Source organism: Myotis daubentonii, chromosome 10, assembly GCF_963259705.1.
Source record: "Myotis daubentonii chromosome 10, mMyoDau2.1, whole genome shotgun sequence".
NCBI lineage: Eukaryota > Metazoa > Chordata > Mammalia > Chiroptera > Vespertilionidae > Myotis > Myotis daubentonii.
This window is the reverse complement of record NC_081849.1, coordinates 69,739,899-69,765,249: the sequence shown is the minus strand read 5'-3', so window position 1 is coordinate 69,765,249 and position 25,351 is coordinate 69,739,899. Positions and strand designations below refer to the sequence as shown.

The following is a 25,351-nucleotide window of genomic DNA, read 5'->3' as shown; positions in this document are numbered from 1 at the left end:
AGATGTTTAGTTAACAACCACGGAATTTTATTAAACTGTTAAGGAGATAATACTGGTTGGGAAGAATAAAAAATCATTGGAGTGGGGGGAAGTAGGAAACCATTGGGTGGCCATTAAGTAGAGAACCAACACTGAAGAGCCAGCCTGAAGAGGGGCAATAACAGTCACATTGATAGCTCAGCAGTCATCTGCCCACATGGCATTTACGGCCTCAGGTTAATATTTGCTGTTTCTTAGAGAGCAACAGGGCAACCACGACTTCAGATAATGCAGTTATGGAATAGGATATCCCAAAACAGTGTTAAAATCTCCGAAGAATGAGAAATCCTCATAGCTCCATGTGCTAGACCGATATAAAAGGTGGACATAAAGATTAATTAGTTTGTTCTGTTTGGTAGATGTCTTCAGTCTCCACCCCAGTGGTCAGTCCCCAGAAATATTCATAAGCACTTCTTCAAAGCAATTCTGAGCAAAGGGTTGACTGACAGAGGGTCAGACAGGACGGAGAATGTTTGCTAGGCTGGACAGTAGCTGAATAATAGGCCTGGATAGGAGTAAGAGGACAAAAAATGCCCAGAATAAAAAACAGAGATCCTCTAGTCTAGAGGACCCAAAATGACGGTGCTTTGAGGGGAAAAAAAGTATTATCTTTTAAAAAAATATAGCAAAAAGAAAAGAAAAGAAAAAGTGAAACTTCAGAATTGTGTTTAGAGGAAAAGTGTACTAATGGTACACCGCTGGGCTCAGTGAACAAACTTACAAAGCGGTGGTAATGCAAAGACTATATAAATATTAAAATTAGTTGCAAAACTCTATTGGGAGAATGTTTGTAGGGCAGATGGGGGATAAGAGAGGTAAAGCTTCATTTATTTCTAAAAGGAAATACTATAAATATGTCAAGTCTGAAACTGTTAAATCAAGACAACAGTATAAACACATTAATTAGAGGTGTGAAAATAGTTACCAAAAACAACAACACCCATGTAAAAAAATACAAACTGATCAGTGCCTCTGGGATATGAGCCTGAAAGGTACAAAGAGGCAGGGCAGAAAATATTGTATGGATTGTAAATATTTTGATGTCTTTGTGCACATACTGATTTTGCAATTTTTAAAAGTAATGCACATGCCCAAAAACCAGTTCTAGAAATTTGGAATCAGTAGATGTAGGGACACAGGAATATGCATTTTAAAAAATCTCCCCCAGAGATTCTGACAAATTCATTCGTGTGCCTCTGCTTCTAGAAACACAAATAAAGAGGTAGCAACCAGTGAAAGAGCAGTAACATCGATCTGCCAAATGGAGAAATGCCAGGAGCTGTTAGGAGGTCAGGATGTTGGTCTCTCAGACAGCTTCCTGCCACTTGACTAATAAAACGGATCCACATTAGAAGGAGACACATAAAAATGAATAGGTTGCAAGTGGCCTCATCATTCTACAGGAGAACTTTACCGATAGGTCAGCTTTTCTCCCTCTTATATTTGTTGAAAATCAAAAGCCTTGATTCAAAAATTAGCCTGGGGAAAAACATGAAGCCTTATGTAACGAGGGAAGCTTTATAACGGAAGCATGTTGGAGCAACTCTTTCAATCTTGATTTTTAAAATAGTTGCAAGAACGCTATCAGGATCTCTGGTGCCTACAAATGCTTGCAGAATGCTTACTAGTAATAATCAGAAGTAGGATGGTTTCTGGGCACTACGGTAACTTTTAGGAAAGCTGCTTCTGGAACATGATATGATGACTGGGGATTGGCTCAGTTCGTTGTCCAAAAGCAGGGAGGAGCACAGCATCATCATTTTCTCTGTTCTCTACCCCTTCCCAGGACTCAGTGCTGACTGAGAAAGAAAGAATTCCCACCCCACCCTTGTCTCTATTCTGCAGGATCCTAGGTCAACTTTTTGGTAGAGTGGATTTTTCTTAATGTCCACACAAACTATTGACATCTCTTTGCCTAAATTAGAGATCATCTGCAGCTAGAACAGTTGATTAAAATATTTTCATGCTATCTCAATGTCAAATGAGACTCCTCACCTTTTTATAACTTTATTAACTAAATGTATCAGGGTGACATTGGTTAGTACCAATGATTTATTGTTTATATCTGTAGTGACTATTAATTTTGATAATTTTTGAGGTCCATTTACAGATGAAATCATTACAAAAGGGACATTTTTATCCCTAACATGCATTTGTCTTTTTAATTTCATCCAGAACCTGGAAAGCTGGCTTCTTTTTGCTTCAACGGTAAGCTATTGGCCCGATTACTCTGACTAGGCTATACAGTGGGATTCAGTCAATTAAAATTTCACTGAATTTCTAAGAGCTTCCATCCTCCATCTATCCATCCAGTACTAGTGAGCACCTGCTATCTGCCTGACACTGTCAGGATAACAAGTAAAGAAAAAATCATAGGGTATATCTCTATGCTTAATTGGTTGAAAGTTTATGAAAAAGGTTTTATACATAGGTATGTGTACATTTATGATATATATGTTTTAAAATTTGATTCTATACTGTTCTTTGATGTTTGTCTGAATAGTTCATGTTTACAAGTTATAGTTATTGTTTTACTAGATACTTCCCATGAACATTCATTGAAGGTAAAATATTAGTGTAAATCTTTTTCTAGGCATCCTCCCAACTGGGCCTTTGCATATGCTGTTTCCTCTTCAGATAGCTCTCCTCACTTGTCCACCCAACAACGGTCCATTCATCATCCAAAAGTCTGTCAGGCATCATTTCTGTGAGTCCTTCCCTAAGTACTTCCCAGTTGAATCGGTCACCCTTTCCTTTACGCTGTTTCTGGACTTTGCACATATTTCTATTATTGCATTAATATAAATATTCATTAACATGCCACTCATTATTCAGCTCCCTGAGGATAGAAACATTTGTCTCTTCATTTTTGCATCCTGAATAATTAATGGAATGCCTGGAACAGACGCCTAGTCACTAAATATTAGCTCAACTAAACTGAGGAGCCATTCCCTCTATTATAATGTGTAGAATGCCACAGAAATGTGTTCACATTTTATTTTAAATTATCTCAAAATTTAAAATAAACATTTTTGAATAAATAATAAGCAGCCGATTTCAATCTTTATTAAACTCTTTTCTAATGAGAGAAATTCTCATCCTTACAAAAGACCAATAAAATTATATAGCCAATAGCATGGTTTTTATAGATTTATCCTATTCTTATGTTACAATTACTTGTTTATATATACAAGGCCCCTCTTATATATAAACTCCTGGAGAACTGGGACCTGGTCATATCCATTTTTGTAGTTCTGGTGTACTACAATGACTGTGAGAAGAGCTTAGCAGGTTGAATTAATAAATAGAGGAAAAAATATGAGACAGTAAGTAGAATTAAATCTTAGGCTCTTCTTTCTCTATTAGAGCTTGTTTTGTGATTATCTTGGGGAAAAAAACTTCACAAACTCTACATAAAACTTTGGCTTTGTTGTTGAATAAGGCTAGCTTAGACAGCGTGGGTGCAGCAAACTAGGAAAACAGGTAGGAAGCTGTGCAAATATATTAATTTTATTTTGTCTTTTAAATTTACAGTGAAAGAGGTCTTTTCTAGTTTTAAAACATGGACTGGAGGGTTGGGTCAGAGGGGAAAAAATCACTGTATTCTTTATCATGAAAAGGAATAGGTTTGTTAAACATTTCACTGAAGTTCAAAAGCTTTGGAGATCTTTCCCCCTCAGCTAAGATGACACTGTTACCATAGTTTCCTCTTATTCTAATCGTGGGCATGAGAATGATTTTTAGTTGAGTCATTTGATGTTTCTCTGTGATTTTTTGGCAACATAAAGGTGTGGCTATCTAGTGAAACAGTGCCAGATGAATCAGTAGAACTGGACACTCTCTAGCTCACTTTTGCAGAAAATTATGTACACAATTTTTCACAACAGTAGTGCTTGAAAACACTAGTTAGTTTTGAAACTTCACTCAACTTTTCAGGAGATAAAGCCTCTATTAAATGTATTATAACTCACTATTGAGTGGGAGTGACAAATGTACTCATTAGGTGACCCTGACAAGAAACAATTTCTATAGAAACCACTTAGGAATTGGCAATGAAGCACCGATCATTTTTGAAAATAAAAATTCCAGATGAATATCTCAATTTTATGTTGTTTCTTTATATACAAAGCACTTTAAAATCTATGGAATCACAATTTATAAATCTATAGACCATACAAAAGACATCACTTTTCCTCAAAAGTAATTCTCTGCTTTGTGTATCTACGAGAACCCATTGACTTTCACAAGTTTATATAATAAATAAAATCAATCATGTGAAAAATGTGAAATGGTGATATAGTTCTTCGGAGTATAGTTACTACACTTTATAATACTCTAAGGCATTTCAAAAACAACACTACACAATTCTCAAATCAGTATTTTAAATAACAAGATCAAATTTGATTTCTTCTTTTTTTCCTGCATAAGTATTTATAAACTTTGGGACTAATCCAAGGTCATGGGCCAGGTAGAAGAATTTAAAATTAGACTGCAAAATCAGACTTAGTTCATTACTTTTTTCTTGACCTCTGTGCACCTTTCATATTTTATAATTTTTAGCCTTAGCAATTTGCCTCTGCATTTCCATGCTAAATTAATTTTGAATATAATTTGATAGACATCCAAGTAACTGCATATGAAAATTAATTCATAAGGACTAGAGAAAAAAATCTATATATTAAAGCATATGGGGACATAGAAAGATGAATACCACTTAAAATTTTTTTTCTATGAGATAAGCATGAATATTTAAATATATAACCTGGGCAATTCAGCATGAGAATACTACAAGATTAATACATACTAAACATATCAATGGCTGAATATAAGCTAGAAAAGTATGAAATGTTAATCACATCCCTAAGAAGAAACTCTAGAATTAAATTAGAAAAGTGTCAATCTCAAGAGTCCACTGAACCCAGCAAAGAGAAGGGGCAGCCTGAAAAATGTGGCCAACATGACATTTCAAGCTGTTTCCAAAATACGTCAATGTGATCCTCTTAAAATTAGGAAAAACAATTTGTGGTTTTCCGCAAGTTAAGTGACCGTTGACCCTCAAATTAAGAACACAGAAAGACGCTCCTCCTATTTTGCCGTAGAAAAAAAGATGTTGCAAAACAATGCTCTCCAACAGCACTTAGGAACTTACCCGTCTCCATCTTCCCGTCCTGTGCTGCGGGCCCGTCCGGAATCACGCTTTTCACCTGCAGAAACTCGTCGGGCTCATCTCCGCCAATGATGGTAAAGCCAAATCCCATGCTGCTCTTTTTCAGGGTGGTGCTGAGGAACGTCCCCTTCAACTGGGATGCATCCCGGGTGAAGAGCGGCTTTTCTACGTTGGCCAACATAAGTTAAAAGAGAAAACGCGTGTCAAGGCAAGTTCTCACACGGGGGAAGCGAGCCGCTGAGCAGCCATCCCGGGGTACATGTGCGGCCCCCCACAGGAAACGCAAGCAGCGGGGAGGTGCTGGAGGGGCAAAGCTCGCAGCACTGCCTGCAAACATAGCGCAGTCCCAGCATCCAGGGAAAGGTAGAAGAGCTGCTTGACTTGGAGAGAGATTTCTTGTTGTGAAGTCGATGTTTTCATTCACTCAAGTAGCCCTTTTTGTGTTTAAAAAGGGCTGAATCAACATGCCATCGGCGGATAAAGAGGAGCCCAGAGGTTGCGGGGTACGTTCCCTTTGCTCTAAAAGTGTCCAGGTAGGAGGCTGTAAGTGGCTGGTCCTGCACAAAACCTTGAAACCGAAATGGATTGTTTTGGTTTAAAAAAAATAGAAGCTGTGGAATGTTGCCACCGAGTCACAACATCGAAATTGTTTAGAAGAAGTACCTGGATGTGGGACTGAGTTAACTTATGCTAATGAGATGCTATAAAGATAAGCAGATAAATCAGTTTCTGCTGGCCTGATAGTGTTTTAGGATTCTCTAAAATGTGAGCAAAAGGCAAGCCAATATTTCTAGATAAAATTATGAATGTAAAGGTAACACATTTTGTAACAGTATGCTGACACATTCAAATCATATACCTAAACAATCGGAACAGAGCTTGAATCCACTCTTATAGGTCTGACCATTAATTTGTTATATAATATGCTTTTGCAGCTAGGATCTGTAATAAATATTTTCCTAACAATATATTAAATGCTTTAAAAATAATAGTCACACTGGGAAGCCGAATTAATATATTTTCAATGCTATCACAATCAAGTGTGATATGTACTATATATATATATATATAGTTGTTATAGTTTGGTTGACATTATTTGATAATTGGATCAGCAAAACTACACATGGTAACTCAGTTATGTATTTTCTATGATACTTTTGCTATTGTTACATTTTTGGTGATATGTAATGGACACACTACAAAACAATGAGTTATATTTGAATTTTACTCGGTCTATTACATATCACAGATATCTTTGTGAAAAATAGAGAGAGCTTCTTTAAAAATAAAGACACACACATGTAATCTTGTCACGGAGGTTTCCTTTATGAAAGCAGCGTTTACAGCTGGAGACCTTTACATTCACGGCAAGTGTGCTGTAGTGTGTGGTGTGAAGATCAGCAGCAGGCAATCGAGGCCCCGCGTACAAAAGCCTCCTTGCTTTTGTGACGAGAAAGAGAGCCCACGAAGACGTGAAAGGTGTGTGCAGCATCTCATCCCACTGCGTGGCTCTAAGGTGTGGTCAGGTGCACAAGCAGCCCCAGACATACCGGTCGGCCAGGGCCAGGGCCTCCAGGCGTGGTTGTGCGGATAATAGGACACGTCACTCACGCTGCGCCACCTCCCCGGGGCAGGGCGGGGGCGGCCGGCTTTGGGCCTAGGTATTGTCGATGAGGAGTTGTCTACTGCCACAAAGGAGAACGAGCCTCATTCTGGTGCTTGGTGTTTTGAGGACAAACTTACGATTCTCTAAGTATCTCTGCAGTTTAAAGTACAATTGTCAGCCCTAACCGGTTTGGCTCAGTGGACAGAGCGTCGGCCTGCGGACTGAAAGGTCCCAGGTTCGATTCCGGTCAAGGGCATGTACCTTGGTTGCAGGCACCTCCCCAGTGGGAGGTGTGCAGGAGGCAGCTGATCGATGTTTCTAACTCTCTATCCCTCTCCCTTCCTCTCTGTAAAAAATATATTATAAAAAATAAAAAATAAAGTACCACTGTCACACCCATTAATCGCCACCTGGCAACCTGCTGTAAATTCCTATAACGTACTCCCCCAGACTTTAACTGAATCTGTGGTTGCTAAATACGTTTAGAAACAGCAAACACCCAGCTAAAGCTAATAGAGGGGTTTGGGAAAAGCAGACAGATTATTTGAAAAGGTCCAAGAAAAGGCATGTGTGTGGGAAGAGCAGGAAGTTGGATGGACAGTTTTTTCCCTTTGAAGCATTGCATGGTGACAGGTACCAACCTCGGAAACCTGGGGCCTGCAGGGGCTTGGTTCCAAGTTCCGTGTGGGGCATGTTATGCTGCTGTAGCTTCCGTTTTGCTTCCAGGACAGGGTTTTCAAACTGCGTTCTTCTATTTATGTGGCTGAAAAAGAAAAGTTCGAATTAGGGTAAGGGTGGGGCCAAGTCCTTTAAGAGAACATTTGTACAGCTCTGCAGAGAGCAGGTGAGTAAGAAACACCGAATGTGATTATAGGCAAGTGCCCACCAGGTATGAAGTCAGCCTCTGCTGGGCCCGCCTATGCACAGCATGCGTTTCCGCGACAGGAGCCACGTCTCAATGGCTCCATCCTATCTTATTACATTACACTTATGGATGATTCAGCCAGAAGAACCAGAATGTGCACTTGCTTTCTGGTCTACGCTGTTAGTCTGAGGTAAATTTGGTGCATTTAAGTAAATGGTCAACAAATGAAATTTACACCAAATGGGGAAGAGAAGAGTATCATCTAAGCTTTGCAAAGCCCCTAGAGTAAGGTAATTCACTGATTCATTTACTCCTATAGCAACCAAAGAGGGCTGGGATCTAGGGGGAAAGACGCCCAGGGCTGTTATGCAAGTTGTAGAATACCTGTAGGATGGTTGATGCTGAGATCAATCAAAAGTCGAGTACATTTCCCTTCTGCATAGTGAGATGATACATTCATAGATATTAGAGACAGGAGGCTGGAAGCACCTGTGGGTCAGCTAGACTTAGGGATTATAGAAAAGCATGCCTTCTGGCATCCCTACAGCATAATGAATTCTGTGGAATTTAGAGTTTCCTCCCACAGAAAGGAGAGAAACCAATGGCCCTGCCCAGTAGCAGTGCCATGTGGCTCTTTCTCTAGGATATGAACACACCACAAGAAATCTGGCATATGCATTGATTTTGATTCTTTTTATATACAGAAATAGAATTATGGATTATGGAAGAAGAGACAGGTTAGAAGAGGAATGAACAATTACTGAGCACTCAACACTGTACCAGCTACTATATATAAATTTCCTTAGTTCAGCCTAATGGCGACTGTCTTGTATTCTTATTATCCCATTTTAAGGTGATGAGACTGATACATTGGAGGCCAGATGACTTGCTCTAAATCATGTGTCCAGTAAGTGAAAAAGATGGGGATTTGACCATGTCTATCTCTAAGATGTACCTTCCATCACAAACCTTCTCTTTTCAGTGTGTGATTTCACAATAGCAAGTGCAGGCATATTTAATGTGCACATATACACACACATGCGTGCACACACAGTCCTCTCATTTTATATTTTCTAGAACTACCCATCAAAAAGCAGAGGAGGTAAAAGAATCAAAATCTCAACAAACAATTTTATATTAATACATGTCAAATAATTCCTGGTGAGAGAGAAAATTGATTGTCAGGAACATGATGAGACCATTGCAATATCTAATTCCTTCCTCATGGGGGACAGGGTGGGGTAGCTGCCACTATATAGGACTGCAGTCAATTAGTCCTGGATTCAAAATTCAGCCCTAGTGCTTGATTAACAGTGTGACCTTGGGCAAGTTATTAAACTTGAACCTTAGTGTCTTCATCTATAATATGAGCATAATATTCCCTACCCCCTGGGGTGCTTGTGAGGATCCAATGAAATAACAAATTTCGACACAAGGTTTCAAGCAGAGACATACTCAACAATTAGTAGCAGCTGTTATCATCCTAAGTCCATAGGAAAGGCTTTGGGGTGGGGACTTTAACAGCACTGGGATCTTTCTCTAATATCGCCTCTGGTATAGGCTATGGTGCTGTTTAGGATGGGGGTTCTTATACCGTAACAATGTTCTTTGGTACTGGAACTTACTGGTGTGTGGTTCAATGTAAATCTGTCTTTAGTAAAATTATTTTCCATTGGAAGTAAATGATACTGCAATGCTCTTGTACACCAAGAAGTCACCAAGATCTGTGGTGTGTATTGAACTATGAACTTTCAAAGCTTCTTTGCCCCATAAACTCAGTGCCAGAGTTTGAAGCCTCTCTTCATTGTCTCCACTTCCCTTTACTAAAATCCTTGAGATCTTTCTATTATCTAAGGAAATACTATTCCTGAGGTTGCCCTTACTTATCTCTGTAGCTTCACCTTTGGCTGCATCACATACTTGGAGCTACTCTCATCAGCAACACCCTACCAAGCCTCTTATCTTGTCAGGTGAGATTCAGGGTATCAATGGTGCAATGCCTGAAGCAAGACAACCTGGGTTTGCGGTGGCATCTTGGGCAAAATACTAAGCTTCAATGTCCTCATCCATAAAATGGGAACATTAATATCTACTTCTTGGGGTTGCTGTGAAGATAAGAAAAATAATGTTTGTAAAGCACAGATACATACGGAGGACCCCACAATTGTAAGGTAATTATTTTTTACTCTTTAAGGTATAACTTATTCTTCAAAAGTAACTTATCCTTTATTATTATTATTAATAACTAGAGGTTATTATTATTATTAATAACAGATTCGTGCACTGGTGGTGTCCCTCAGCCTGGCCTGTGCCCTCTCGCAATCCGGGACCTCTTGGGGGATGTCGGACTGCCAGTTTCAGCTGGATCCCTGCAGGCCAGCCCGAGGGACTCAACTGGTGCAAGAATCTGTGCACTGGGCCTTTGTATGGGTATAAGATCTTTGATGAATCTCTTCCAGCCATCGCCCCTCCCCCCTTTCCTCTGAGATTCATTAGTCTGTCCCATGTTTCCATGCCTGGGCAGTGAGCATCTGTGCCCTGGTGGTCAGTGCATGTCATAGCTACTAGTCGAATGGTCTCTTAGGCATATATATATATATATATATATATATATATATATATATATATATATATATATATATATTGCTGCTGGTGTTATTGCAATTATTATCTTGATGCTTTCTCCTTGTCCCATAGCTCCCTTCCTAATCTCTGCCAGCAACATTCCTAGCCTGCATTATGCTTAGTTTATTTTCTTACACCCTGCCTCATCATTAAGAGGATTTGAATTACTTTTAAAGAACAACAATGAAGAGTAAATAAAATCAGGGTGAAATCAGTTGAATCTGAGTGGAAGATCAATAGACAAAATTGATAATACAGTGTCCTACTTGTTTACTGGAGTTACATTGCAAATTAGCTTTGAGCTTTCTAGCTGCTAATTCAATGGGAGAGAGAAACCATTTATATTCTTCAGAGTATTTAAGATAAACTAAGACAGTTGTTCCGAAGGTTATAGTATTTCTGTTACTGAGTCTTGAGATCTTTATTTCCAGGTCTTCGATAAAGAGATTTCTGTGATGTAGTATACAACATCCTAAGTGATCATTCACAATAATGAACTTAAAGGACTAGCATAACCTTACCATACTGTGTTAAAAGGATTGATTTTCATCTTTAGACTGTGCACACCTGTGTTCGTGGCCCATCTTTGTGTACTGAGCATTGGAGAGAGGGAAAGACAGTAATTTTTTTATTAAATAATGAAATGATGAGTGTGTGTTTTAAGACTTTCATTTACAAGTATATGGAACTGATTTCCAGAAGCCAAGAAACAACTTTGAGGTGTATCAAAGTATCAGCTTTCCTCATTTCCTACCTATTCTATTTCTCTTTTGCTAGGTGTTGTTCATCATATGCTGCATAACTTCATCCTTAGAAAACACATTATAAGAACACTCCAGGGTTCATTTACATATACAATTGGGATCCTCCAACTTTCCACCTGCACATAATTATTTCCTTAAAAAAGTCAATATGTAGCCACCTGCTTTATGGACACAATGCCAAAAATATTCCATTCACCATGACAGTGAGTTTCTAGACTTAACAGAAAATGAAAATATCAATGAACTAGTCTGACATACCTTGTACCCCACAAATAGTAGAAGCTGGGTGTGACTTCAGTATCCTGAGCTAATTGCTACAGAACATTTACATCGTCACAAATGAAGTCATTCATTTAAAACTTAAAATGATCAAAGTTTTAAAAGACCTATCACAAAGAAATATGATTGTAGCTGAATAGGTAGCCTTGTCTTTCTTATGCTTCCAAAATGAATAGTTTCTGGTCCCTTTAGCAAGGATTTGGGGGTCTTACAATGTTTAGAAAGAGTGTGAATGGCAAATGGCATCTCCTCCTCATTGTTTAGGCGCTGTAAGATAATTACTAGCTTATTCATATAGCTTCCATAAAGAACAGGGACCTGTGAAGCTACTGAGAGTTCTTAACTCTAGTTATATCTAGTGTATTGTCACATTTTTCTAGTAGAAACCTTTAAATGTTAAGGGCTAAGGGGGTAAGAGCCATATTCTGAAGTGGTATATCCTAACAACACCATTTTCCCTTTACAAAAAGGAAAGACTATTGATACTTCCATGTTAAAATGGCCAAGGGATCAGGGTATTCAAAAATGAGGTTCCATTCTTGAACATCCTATATGCGGCAGTGCTTTGCAGTTCAGGACAAACCCGAGGAGTTCACAAAACAAAAACAAAAACAGAGAAGACTCAGGCCCACCCTAAATCAGCTAAGCCATCATCTCTGAATGGGGTACAGCACTGGCATTTTTTAAATAAAAGCTTCACAGGTACCGTAATTCTAATGTGCATTATAGTTGGCAATCCCCTGAATTAGAAGCTGAGAAAGCCCTGTCCTAAGTCTTATATACCTGTGACTTAGTTGTCTGAGCATTGTCCTGTGTGCTGAAAAGCCACCGGTTTGATTCCTGGTCTGGGTACCTGCAACACAGGTTGTGGGCTCGATTCTTGGTAGGGGGCACACAGGAGGCAGCCAATCAATCTTTCTCTCTCCCTCTCTCTGTAAAAAATCAATAAAAAATAAAATGAAATAGAAGCCGAGAAAGTAAGTAAAGGTACTTGACTAAGGCCTGATAAGATTTAGCCTGATAAGATTTGTGTGGAAGTCTCATTTTCTGTATGGAGCCTTGGGGAGTATTAGTGCTTCAGAATAGAGGGCTCATGAAATCAGAAGGTTCAGAAATGTGAAATGCCCAGAGCAGAGGAAATATTTGTAGCTGATCGGCTATGCTGCCAAAGGTAGTCCCAGGTCAGCATTCTGTTTGACTGCTACCTCCTTCACTGTGGGAGGGCATGGAAGAAACAGGAGGACAGATGTACATCCTGGGCCAATCAGTACACAAGAGACAGGTCTGCATGACCTGTGTTCCCTCCATAGTCCAGACTGTTCACCCCACCTTGCTTCTCCTGGGTTCTTTAGTGTATAATCAAGAATAATACCTTTTATATCCACTGGTCAACTTCTTGACTTCAGTTGATAGTTTAGAAATGGATCTTTGGGTCAATGTGTGAGAGAGAAGAGAGCAGCTTTCAAGTGGAGATTGTACCATAAGTAAAATATTTCTAAGGTGGTCAAAGAGGCTCTACTAATTTCTTTAAGGCATGGGGTAACCAGTGTTCAATAAGTATTTGTTGAATAAATGCAAAGATGGAGCAGGTATGCATGGAAGGTGCCAAATCTCACTATTTTCAGTTTAATTCTGTCATAAAATATATGCTATGACAGAACTTATATGAAGCTAGCATGTGTGATTTAACCAATCTGCATTTGGGTAAATGCCATGCATCATTTACTGGCTATGTACAATGTATTAATTAATATTTTACCTGTGCCTAAGAGGCTGAATAAGAGGTGCTTCATGACTATGAAGAATCATATTTTCTAGGGAACTAGATATTAAAGTGTGCGAGGAGGGGTGAGAATAGTCTGACCTGTACTATATTCTATGTTGAACTGGACTGCTATTTCTTAATAAATTATTTATGAGTGATTCAAATGTGAAGTCACAATAGAGCCTAAGTTATAAAATATGGAACTCCAAAAATATGACTATTGTGAGTGATATATACCTGTGCATACATGTCATTCATATATAATGATATACATAGCCACGGATACAGGAATACTTTGGAGTCTGACTCCAAAGAGAATCAAAGAATTAACCAAGGGCATTGAGAACAGTGAGGAATCATGAATACAACATCACCGATGTCAGGGATGATCCAGGAAAGAGGGAGACAGGAAAAGAGAGCTAATGAGGGGAGATGGACAAGGCTGGGGTCAAGACTGTGGCAGATCCTGAGTCAACAGAACATGAGAATAATTCCAATTCTATGATACCCAATTCTGTGTAATACTCAAACTCCCCAGGTTTCCAAGTCCAATAATCAGAGTGAGAATAAGTTTTTTAAAAGTCTTATTCTTGCCTACTGTGTCTTTATTACCAGCCAGACCAGGAGGAAATAAAATACATAGCTATTCCTTTTATATGCCAGAAAGTAATGCAGGAGGAATCAGAAAAACAAAATTTAACAATACTTCAGATGAGTTTTAAAGAGAAAAGGACCTACTGTCTGGATGCCTAGAATCTGCACAGAACCTTTTGATGCCTGGCCACTAAGAAATGACCATGGGGCTCAGCGCGGGCAGGAGGCTCTTGTTCTTAAAAGGTAGGGACCCAGGGAAGAAAGGAAAAAGAGAAGTAGTGGGAATAGAGAACAAAAGTTCCGCAGCACCAAGAGGAAATAAAGGTGGCAACAAGTTACTTCATTGCTGTCTGTAATAGATTGCTTTTTGAGGGGTAAGTCCTGTTGTAGAGTTTTACATCATTAACACACTGTCTAAAATCATGCCATTGCCGAGGATCAGATCAGCGATTTTCAACCGGTGTGCCATGGCAGGCATAGTGGTGTGCCACAAGAAACTTGGAAACATTCCATACCTGACTATTTAGGCAGGGGCATTGACTGACTTCTTTTCCCTTAGATTGTCAAATAAGATGACAACTGCCAACACAACCATAGCTGTCCAGTGTGAATGGATTTAAATTAAACTTATTTTTGTCAGATTAGAAAAAAAGGTATGCCACAGAATTTACTAAGTAGTTTATGTGTGTAATGAGAGGGAAAAGGTTGAAAATTGCTGGACAAGATGACAGTTTCATTCAACTGTAATGGGGGTGTATTTTCACATAATTTTTTGTTCCTTTCCATAATACACATGCAAGGTTGGAGAATTTAGGCCCCCACATTGGCTAAGTTTGTGTTTTTTATTCTAAATCTGTACATAAAGAAGATGTAAGGCATAATGTGGGATATTTCAGAAGAACGTACCATTTAGCAAACTTTTAAAGTTACATAATAGCTACTCAGATTTAAATTCTATTTAATAGATGCCACAACTCATGGAAAAAAACCCGGAAGAATGAATGTCAGCCTTAAGTACGTCAGAGGAGAGAATAAAGGGAGAATGGTGGATGGTAGGGATGGGAATTAATATTTGTTGAGCAAGTACTATGTACCTCAGCTAAATAGGCTCCATGCTTATAATTCTTCTGGTCCTCAGAAAGGGCAAGCCATTTCCTGTGGACCTCAAAGTAAGGGGCAGATGCAGGAATCAAATCCAGCTCTGTGCAGTGCCAAACCCAACAAGTTTGATTTATGTGGTTCTGACACAAATATACACTTATTTTTTAAGTGATTCTCAATTTCTTTTAGTCAGTGTTCATTGTAAAACTTTCCCATCATTGTAAATTACCTGCTGATTTTCTGAAAACAAAAATGTAAAATTATAGCACCCTGTTTTGATTATTAAATGATTTTTTTAAAGATCCCAATGATTATGTATATAGAAATAGGGACTGATCACATTTCACAAGAAAGAATATATGTGTGTGGGCATGTTTTGCATTTTGTAGAAAGTGAGAAGTGAACTAGCAATAAGGGCATGAAGTAGGCTAGCCAGGAGGCCTGGTTTAGGGTAACATGGTTTTCAAGCCAGAAGGGTCTCCTCCAAGGGTTGCCTTTCAGCATCCCTCAGGGCTTGTCCTAACTCTAATTTTCCTGTATTCTGTCCTTGCCAACACCAGAAGTTGAACCTGCACCCTGCCTTTGGCAATTATGATAATGAAAGATGATTCTGCACTAATATTTATGAATATGCTTAAAGTTGTACATGAGTGAGAATGGAGGTATTCAATAACACAACCGTGCTTGTCTTGCCTCAAACTTTGAAAAGGATTTGTTAGGTCTTCCTCAGGGCCGGTGATGCAGTAAGAAATGAAAACATAGTACTTACTTAGCAAGAAATTCTTTATGTGGCAACATGGGAGAACCTCAGGTGCTGGTGGGAACTCACATAAAAGTCACCTGTAAGTGGTAGGTTAGGTCATGAGGAATAACAGAGGCCAAGGAAGCCACCTGACTCTTGGTACTCTCAATCTCAGGTGTACCTCTTGGGTTTCACCAAAGTGAAAGCCAATTACAGTGAGTCCAAGTTGTCATTCTCTACCATCTTTGAGACCAAACCAGCATTGGGGTTTACGCTACCAGTCTGAAGACTCTACCAGGCATTGCCTTTGTGAAATTCCCCTAATATCTCTGAACTGCAACTGCTTCATCTATAAATATCTCATCCACATCAGAGGACTGTTTTGAAGAGCACTCAAATATAATATGTGAAAGTTTCAAAGTAAATAAAGTATTGTATAAATGTAAGTTGACTAACATTTTTATATTTGGAGTCTGGGAGTCAAGTGTATTTTAAATATGGACAGCATAAAGTTTCTTAATTTCTGTACTGGACTGCAGCTCTATTGCTACCACTTACTAGCTTGATGGCCAGGCTTCTCTAAGTTTAAGTTTCTCTGTCTGCAAAACAGGTATAATAGTATCTAAAGCATTATGGTGATGATTAAATGAGTTATGTAAAATGCCTAATAGATGGTAGCTATTATTTTTCTGGGTTGACTAATAGTTACATATTAAGTCAATGCTCCCAACTAAATCTCTAAGTAATATTACAGAAAAAAGACAACTATTCCTATCATTTTATATATCTGAAAATATAGTCATGTGTTTTTGATGCCTAATTAAAACGAAAGAAAGTGACGGAATAATAGCATGAGGGGACTTGGTCACCCTCCACGTATGAGTGTTGTGCTTAATGGAAACTGGAACTATCTTTACATGATGGCAGTCTCAACAAGTGGTCCTTAATAACCTTTCAGAAACCAAACTTCTAATGGTGACTTTCTTCCAGACCAAATTAATGCCAAACTAATTTTACTGGTTTTGCCTGCAGTAGACCCAGTCAACTTCTCAGCCATAGAACAGACTATTTTCTCTTGACAATTTTAAAGTTCATCTTACTTAGCTATATTGAATTTTAATATGTGAAATTTGATAACATTTTTGTGATTCATCCATTTTTACTATATAATTAGCTGAGTCTATTATAATGTAACTTCACCTAGATAAGTATGAAATTTGTTAAATACTAGTAATAAATAATGATTAATAATGTGACTTTGTATTACAGAAAAAATGGGAAAGCAATATCCCTTCAAATATATTCACCTGTGACAGTGGTGAAAAATACAGTAGTTCTTACCTTGACCTTTGGTTTATAAGCTTATCTTTATCTTTCTGCCCTTTCAATGATAATCTTAACATCAGTCTCCTGTCTACAGGAACCAAATACATTTTAATTTTTTTCCACAGCTTTGTAAGGAGATTCTACTATAATAATCCACCCTTCCATAACATGTGTATGATTGGATTGTTCTGATCATTAAAATAAAATAAAAGAATGGTAGTGGACAGGGGTGGGCAAAGGTAGGTTTACAGTTAATACAATACAGTAATTATACAATAATAAATAAATAAATAAATAAACAAATAACAATACAAGAATAAACTCTTGTTTTGTGTACTCACAACTATAAACCTACTGTTGCTCACCCCTGTATGTTATTGTTTAGCCAAATAAAAAGTATTTTAAGTATTCTTTGATCAGCCATCATAATGAGAAAGTTAATGAGGCTGAATACAGGAAAACAGCCACATTTATTCTTATTAACACAAGGTGTAGTGGATGTTCCTTGAACTAGAAGAGACCTCATCAATCACCTAATCCAAACTACTCATTTAACAGATAAAAGCCAGGGAAGCTAAGTGTAATCTTGTACCAGCCTGTAAGTGCAAAATCATGGATGCAAGCTAGGACAAACTATTAACATCATGTTCTGTGACCGACACAAAATTCTGAAGAACATTATCTGCATATTTAAACAGAGGTGAAACGATATATATAGTTCTCATGTGGGGGAGGAGGGTATTACATTTTGCCTGATCAGGTGACCATCCTGTTTTGTTTAATAGTAGGGTGCCCAAAGAATGACACCAATCTGCTGTTTCCTTATTTTGATGCAGTTCCCTTATTCCTCCAACAATATTAACATTTCTCTGAGCTGAATGTGATTCCAGTTAGGTATCTATTAAAGATCAAAAAGACTAAATGCCTGCCAACTACTTTGACTCCGGAAAGAATTTTTTTCCCAACACCAAAGGAAAATAATGGCTGTGTTTGTTCAGTATGCTAGTCTCCAACACTATACGCTCTTAAGGGATTGTTAGGATAATTGACTGTATGCAATTTTCATTTTTATGTGCTAACTTTAGAACTTAGTCTCAGTCTAAGATATGACTCCCAAGTAGGTGACGATATTGATTGGTAACATGAGACCATCTGTAGTTCACACACAAGAAACATGGCATGTTTAATCCAAAGAGGGAATTCACAAAGTACATAAGCTATCTCAGAAATGATAGCGTAATAGCAATAATCTGCTTGTTATGTAACATTGTCTTGGCAAGAGGCAAACAGAATGGTCCAGTGAGAGATGGTGACAGTTTCCTCTTGGTTGCCTAGCCATGAGCTGCATGGGATGGGGTCCCCTCCTCCAGCAGGAGAGACAGCACTTCCCACAGGGCTCTGGGTCCTCTCAGTGCAGGGAGAATACCCCCCACAAAGGTCACATCCAGCTCAAAAGGTTGTCTGCAACCACCGTAAGCCACACTTCCCGGAGTGCAGATTGTCCGCCTGCCTTCGCAAGGCTGTTTCACGTTTGCATGGCCCAGTAAAGAAGGAGCAGAAGGAGGGAGTACGGTCCTACTTTGGGAGCACACAGCACAGTGCTCCCAATTCTGACCATTCCTGCTCCTCTCCTTAATCCCTCACTTTGCTGTCTCTACCACTAGGTTCCCCTGCACTGTGCTATATGGTGTGCTGCTGTGTTGTTTGTTTGTGTGTAACCTCCAAGAAGAGCCTGATTTACTTTGTTAGATTCATACAAGATACTTAAAGATGAACAAACCAAAAAAGTCAGTGTTTACATTACATTCATCCTTCTTCACAGATTTATTCTCAAAGAAAAGTTGATGCTAGAGTAATAATTCCCTTGTCTTTTATTACTAATTTCTAGACAAAGAAACGGATTTAGTAGAATTGTAAAAATTAGTGTATTTGTTTGCTTTCTTAACTATGTAACTCTGATGTCAAGATGAATACCTCACTTTTATTTGTAAAGTCCACCTGCAATTAAACCAATTTAAATTTGTGAGTGCCTAAAACAGTGGTTCTCAACCTTGGCTGCACATTAGAATCACCTGGGAATCTTTTTAAAATCCTGATTTCTGGGCCTCATCCTCCGGAAATTCTGTTTCTTTGTTACTAATGTTGTGGCCCCACCCCATAACAAAGAAACAGAATTTCCGGAGGATGAGGCCCAGAAATCAGTATTTTAAAAAGATTCCCAGGTGATTCTAATGTGCAGCCAAGGTTGAGAACCACTGGCCTAAAACATTCTTTATTTGGAACCAGAAGTTTTCTTACATAAGATAGATCATGAGATCAAACAGTAGCTAATAACAGTATATTTAATTACAGAGTTAAGTTTTCTTTGGTTGAAAAGATATTCAGGGAAGGGGAAGGCAACTAAAATAAAGAACAAAATTTGATCCTACTAGAATGTCTCACAGCATGAAACATTATCTCTAATCTCAGGTAAAGGGTGAGTGAGGGGCATCCATCCAGGTCTTGCCTGCACAGTAGTGAAGAAAAGGAAGATTGGACATAAGACTTCATTTTGATGGAAAGGATCATAGTTTTATAATATTGAGGGATACTGGCATAAAGAGTAAAAAGAAGCCATAAGCCTCTCTACTAATCTGTGGTTGCACAGTAGTATTAAGAAAGTAAATCAATAGCCAGTTGAAATGTATATGATATGAGTGAGTGAACAAACAGCACAGAGGAGATAAGTAGGAATTACCAATTACACACTGTCAAAATGCTAATCTACACTAATAAAAGAGAAAAATGGTAATTGGCGTACGACGATACCCTTTTCATTGGCTAATCAGGGCTATATGCAAATTAACTGCCAACTAAGATTGGCAGTTAACTGCCAACAAGATGGTGGTTAATTTGCATATGTAGGCACAATGCAGGGAGGCAAAAGGGAAAGCAGGAAGAAGCCCCCTGCCACTGACAGTGATCAGAAACCCAGCGGGGAGCTAAGAGCTGGGGGGCAGGGCAAAGGCGGCCCTGGGGCCGCCTTTGCCCTGCCCCCCAGCCATGATTGGAGAATCAGGCGCCTTTGCTGCCCTGGCCAGTGATAGCAGGAAGTAGGGGTGGAGCCAGCGATGGGAGCTGGGCACGGTCAAAGCTGGCAGTCCCAGGAGCTAGGGGCCCCTTGCCTGGGCCTAAAGCGGAGCCCACGATCGCAGGGCCGCTGCAGCTGTGGGTCCCCGCTGCCCAGGCCGACGCCTCAGTCAGAGGCATCCTGCAGGGGCAGGGGTGGAGCCCGCGCGATCGCAGCGCCCCCCGCTGCCACTGCAGGTTCCCGCTGCTCAGGCCGGACGTCTAGGCCAGAGGCATCAGGCCTGGGCAAGGGGCCGATCCTGCGATTGGAGGGTGATGGGGGTCAATGCCTGAGGGCTCCCAGTATGTGAGAGGGGGCAGGCTGGGCTGAGGGACACTCCCCCCCCCCCACACCCAGTGCACGAATTTCATGCACCGGGCCCCTAGTCCTATATAATAAAAGCCTAATATGCTAAGTGTCTGGTCCTCCAGTCGTCTGTTCAACCAACCAAAGTGTAATTAACACTAATAAAAGAGAAAAATGGTAATTGGCGTACGAGCTACCCTTTTCATTGGCTGATCAGGGCTATATGCAAATTAACTGCCAACAAGATGGCGGTTAATTTGCATATGTAGGCACAATGCAGGGAGGCGAAAGGGAAAGCAGGAAGAAGCCCCCTGCCACTGACAGTGATCGGAAACCCAGGGGGGAGCTAAGAGCTGGGGGGCAGGGCAAAGGCGGCCCTGGGGCCGCCTTTGCCCTGCCCCCCAGCCATGATCGGAGAATCAGGTGCCTTTTCCACCCTGGCCAGTGATAGCAGGAAGTAGGGGTGGAGCCAGCGATGGGAGCTGGGCACGGTCGAAGCTGGCAGTCCCAGGAGCTAGGGGTCCCTTGCCTGGGCCTAAAGCGAAGCCCACGATCGCAGGGCCGCTGCAGCTGCGGGTCCCCGCTGCCCGGGCCGGACGCCTAGGCCAGAGGCATCCTGCAGGGGCAGGGGCGGAGCCCACGTGATCGCGCCCCCCCCACCCCCCCGCTGCCACTGCAGGTCCCCGCTGCCCGGGCCAGACGCCTCAGCCAGAGGCGTCAGGCCTGGGCAAGGGGCCAATCCTGCGATTGGAGGGTGATGGGGGTCAACGCCTGAGGGCTCCCAGTATGTGAGAGGGGGCAGGCTGGGCTGAGGGACACTCTCCCCCACACACACCCAGTGCACGAATTTCGTGCACCGGGCCCCTAGTATCCTAATAATATGTGAAGGCCACTCAACTGCTCGCTATGACATGCACTGACCACCAGGGTACAGACAGTTGACTGGTTGACCAGTTGCTATGACGTGCACTGACCACCAGGGGGCAGACACTTCGACCGGTAGGTTAGCTTGTTGCTGGGGTCTGGCCAATTGGGACTGAGTGAGATGGGCCAGGCATGCCCTCCTGTGGTCCCTCCCTGGCTGGCCAACCTCCTGCATCCCTCCATGGCCCTGATCATGCACTGGTGGGGTACCTTGGTCTGGCCTGCTCCCTCTCACAATCTGGGATCCCTTGGGGGATGTTGGAGAGCCAGTTTTGACCTGATCCTGCAGGCATAAAAGTCTAATATGCAAATCGACCAACCCATGGAACAACCAGTTGTTATGATGTGCACTGACCACCAGGGGGCAGACGCTCAATGCAGGAGCTGCCCCTGGTGATCAGTGTATTCCCACAGGGGGAGCGCTGCTCAGCCAGTAGCCGGGCTCACGGTTCACGGCTGGTAAATGCAGCAGCGGTGGCGGGAGCCTCTTCTGCCTCTGTGGCAGCGCTAAGGATGTCCCCAGACATCCCCAGACTGTGAGAGGGCGCAGGCCAGGCTGAGGGACGCCCCCCCCCCCCCACAATTTGTGCACTGGGCTTCTAGTGTAGTATAAAGAGCATGTGTGTGGAGCCAGGAGAGCTGTCACTTATGAAGCCTGACTGCTTATTTGCAAGGAATGATGCCACAAACTGAAATTGGCCTGTGTCAGCTGTAAGGGGAGTAAAATGTAAATCTAATGAATCAGCAAGAAAGAGCTAATTGTCATTCAGTTAGAGATAAGAGCACGTATATTATTTTGACATGCTCCTTTTGTTCAACTGTGAAGTTAACTGAGTTGTGCTTGTTTAATAGATATGAGAAAATACTTTGTAAAGTATAAGCATGTTATCTATATATATAAAAACCCAGTGACTGAACAATGGAATGACTGGAATGAACGGGATGACCAGAACGACCGGTCGCGATGATGCACACTGTGGTGGCCAACTGACCCAATCTGGGCCCTGATTGGCGCCCCTGCAACCTCCTTTGGCCCCCTCCCCCAGCCAGCCCCACCCCAAATTGGCCCCCTCCCACCCCGATTGGGGGTGGGGCCCCCTGGCCAGCTGCCCATGGCCACTCCCTGCTGGCCAGCTAACCTCCCGGGGTCCTTCTCCCCGATAGGCCTCAGTTGCCAGCCAGGCCGAGGGACCCCACCCATGCACGAATTTGTGCACGGGGCCTCTAGTATTAATATAAAAACATAGCCACTCTACTGAAAGGTCCTTCTTAGCTATATCTGGCATTAGGCAGCTTCCTCCTTACTCACTGTGCATGACTGTCAATTGGGATGAGGGATGGGAAAGCTCAGTGCGAGTGAAATAGTGCCTCAAATATTACCATTCCTGCTGCTATCACCACAAATCCCCAGGTGCAGTAGATGATACATAGGATAGGTAATTATGACAAAAATAACTTCCTTAGGAATTACCCTGAAACCTCCCTTCTGTGGTAGACACAGAGACAACACTCTCTGCAGTCCTTGCTTTATCTCTTATATCGGGCTTATGGAATTATCACTAATTCTAAAGAAACATTATTCTTTATTCAATATGGTACACTCTGAACATGACAGTAAGTAAATGTTTCCTACAAGTCAAATATTTTTCTTAGAATTGTTCATTTGGTGGGGGCTGCTGTAATCATGAAAGAGCTGGAAAAGCAGTAATGCCACAAGGAAAGGTCTTATCCATGTCATTGGGACAAACAAGGAAAAATAACTGGCATTTATTGGAGCACTAACTACATACCCGAGTAAAGGGCTAAACACCACCTGTGGAATGAGACTGTCTAGGTCCAAATTCTACCTCCATCATTTAGAACTTGTAAAAATTTCCATACCTCAGTTTCCTTATCTATCAAACGGTGATAATAATACAAACTTCATAGGTTTTAATGTGAGGGTTAAATGAGCTAGTATATGTTAAGCATTTAGAATACTACTTGGTACATAATATCCCCTACCTCTCATCTTCCTGCTCCTTCTCAGTAACCTGTCTGCTCTGAAGCTCACAGCTGGGAAGCTGTGGGGCTGACATACAATGAAACTGCAGCCCATACTCTTGGACACTAAGTGATAATAACTGATACGACCAAATGCTGTTTACAGAATTTAGAGCTCGCCTTAGCACAGAAAGTCACTGAGTAACTTCACCAACAATGCCACTTCAGTTTAGCATCTTCTATTACACAAACTTGTGGGGAGGAAATTGGGGCAGGGGAGAAATTATTTGTTAAATAACCTATATATATAAAAGCCTAATATGCAAATTGTCCCCTTGGGAGTTCGACCGGGAGAGCGGAGGTTCGATCACATGCTATGACATGTGCTGACCACCAGGGGGTGGCATGGAATATGGCGGGCAACCAGCAGCGGTGGCAGGGCTCTGAGGGAGCAAGGGAAGGAGGAGGCAGGGAGGCGGGGAGGCCTAGAGACCCTACCCATGCACGAATTTTGTGCACCAAGCCTCTAGTTTAAATAGCATCAAAAAAAGTTTGTTAGTCTTTGAAGATTGAAAGGAAAAACTAAAAATTTGAAAAATTAACTTTCAGTATAGAATAAACTCTCTAAGAGCAGCCGAAAAATTAAAAGGCTATCCTTTTCTGTTTATTTCTAAGTGGAAATGTTTTACAGTTGTGACTTAAAAAATTATGAAGTTAGAAAGTTTTTTTCTTGGAAAATTTAGAAAATCTCTCAAAGGCATGAGGAAGAGAAACATTCTTAAGACACGATGTTGAGTTAAAATCTCTCTAACCACTTTTCCAATTTGCTACCTCATGACGAATACTTCCTATTAATCATGAAGTGAATATGATTTTCCTTTTACATTCAATGCTACATCGAAGATAGTTTGCAGTGTTTTTCGGACTTGCTGGAATTGCACACAAATAGTGTTGTATAGTAGCAGATGTGTGACATCACACGAAAAACCTGTAAACTTTTACATGAAAGCCACATCTGCCAGTCCCCACTATCGTTTTAACTGTGGTGACACGGTTTGCCTCTCCGTCTGTGCCAGAGGAGGCAGCATTGCATGAAAGCTGTTCCAGGAAATTGCATCTTCGGGACCAGCTAGTTATGCAAATTGTGTAGCTGCCGTTGAAACCCACATGTACCCAGCAGACATAATTTCACAAAAGGGGAGGGGAAACCACTTTTGTACAAAAGTCACAGCTGTTCAACACTACATTTTGTAGGTTTTTTGTTTTTTTTTTCATGAAAACATTTTCCCTTTCTGTATGAGCAGTGACAGTTACATTTCTGGTTAGCAACTGAGGACATTTTAAGATGTTGCTAAGTGCTGTACTATCATGGGTTTGGTGTCTGCCAGGAAAAATTGGGCTAACGTCTCTTTGCTGGTACATGGAGTAGAAACTTGGTCCCTCTGCTCTGTCTGTAAATGAAATAAGAGAAGATGTAAATGAAATACATGAGTAGGGCCCATTGTTCTCTAACATACAGAGCTGTGAGGATGCCGCTACTGATCCAAATGAGTGTTGATATTCTAGGGGACTGTCAAGGGCGGGGGGGAAAAATGAACACATATGTAATACCCTTTGTAATACTTTAAGCAATAAAAAAAAAAAGGTCCAATGATGGCCTCCACCTTGTTCAAATCTTGCAAATCTTGCTCCCAGTGGCCAAGCTGTCCAGAGCCCTCGGAAGTAGTGGGCAGCGGAGCTGACGGCTCAGAATGCTTGGGTTAGATTAGAAGCTGGCCTCGCAGGCTGTGCACAGCACGACTGCCCAGTGCTGGACATCCTGCTGAGACACGTATTCGATGAGAGCCAGAGAGGAGACTGTCCCCAGTGACCCCTCATTCTTCTCCAGTAATGAGCCTGAGGCTTGTTTGCACCATGATGGATCATAAACATTAAATTTCGGGTGCAAACTAAGACCATTCCTCTCTGTACTGTGTGATACTGGGTGAGTTCCTTAACTCCTTCAGCCAGTTTGCTCAATGTACACTTAGGACAATTTACCTCCCCGTCACTAGAGAAAGGATGATAAATAACTGTGGTCAAGATACTTGAGCACCAGCCCAGTTCCTGGCACATACTTGGTATACAGTAAATGTTAACTATTTTGGTGCTACGAT

The 25,351-nt window shown here is 41.0% G+C and overlaps 1 protein-coding gene across 9 annotated transcripts in view; it reads right to left on the bottom strand.

Moving 5' to 3' along the window:
• Positions 1–25,351, bottom strand: part of MAGI2 (membrane associated guanylate kinase, WW and PDZ domain containing 2) — a 1,174,807-nt gene that overhangs the window by 254,421 nt on the left and 895,035 nt on the right. For 5 of the 9 annotated variants that reach the window (XM_059712711.1, XM_059712714.1, XM_059712712.1 and 2 more), the window contains 3 exons: positions 7,454–7,575; positions 6,757–6,891; positions 5,189–5,371 (listed from right to left, as the gene is read on the bottom strand). In XM_059712711.1, the coding sequence (XP_059568694.1) occupies positions 5,189–5,371; positions 6,757–6,891; positions 7,454–7,575 (440 nt within the window). The remainder of the gene's footprint in view (positions 1–5,188; positions 5,372–6,756; positions 6,892–7,453; positions 7,576–25,351) is intronic. The other 4 variants (XM_059712715.1, XM_059712716.1, XM_059712720.1 and 1 more) reach the window with 1 other exon arrangement.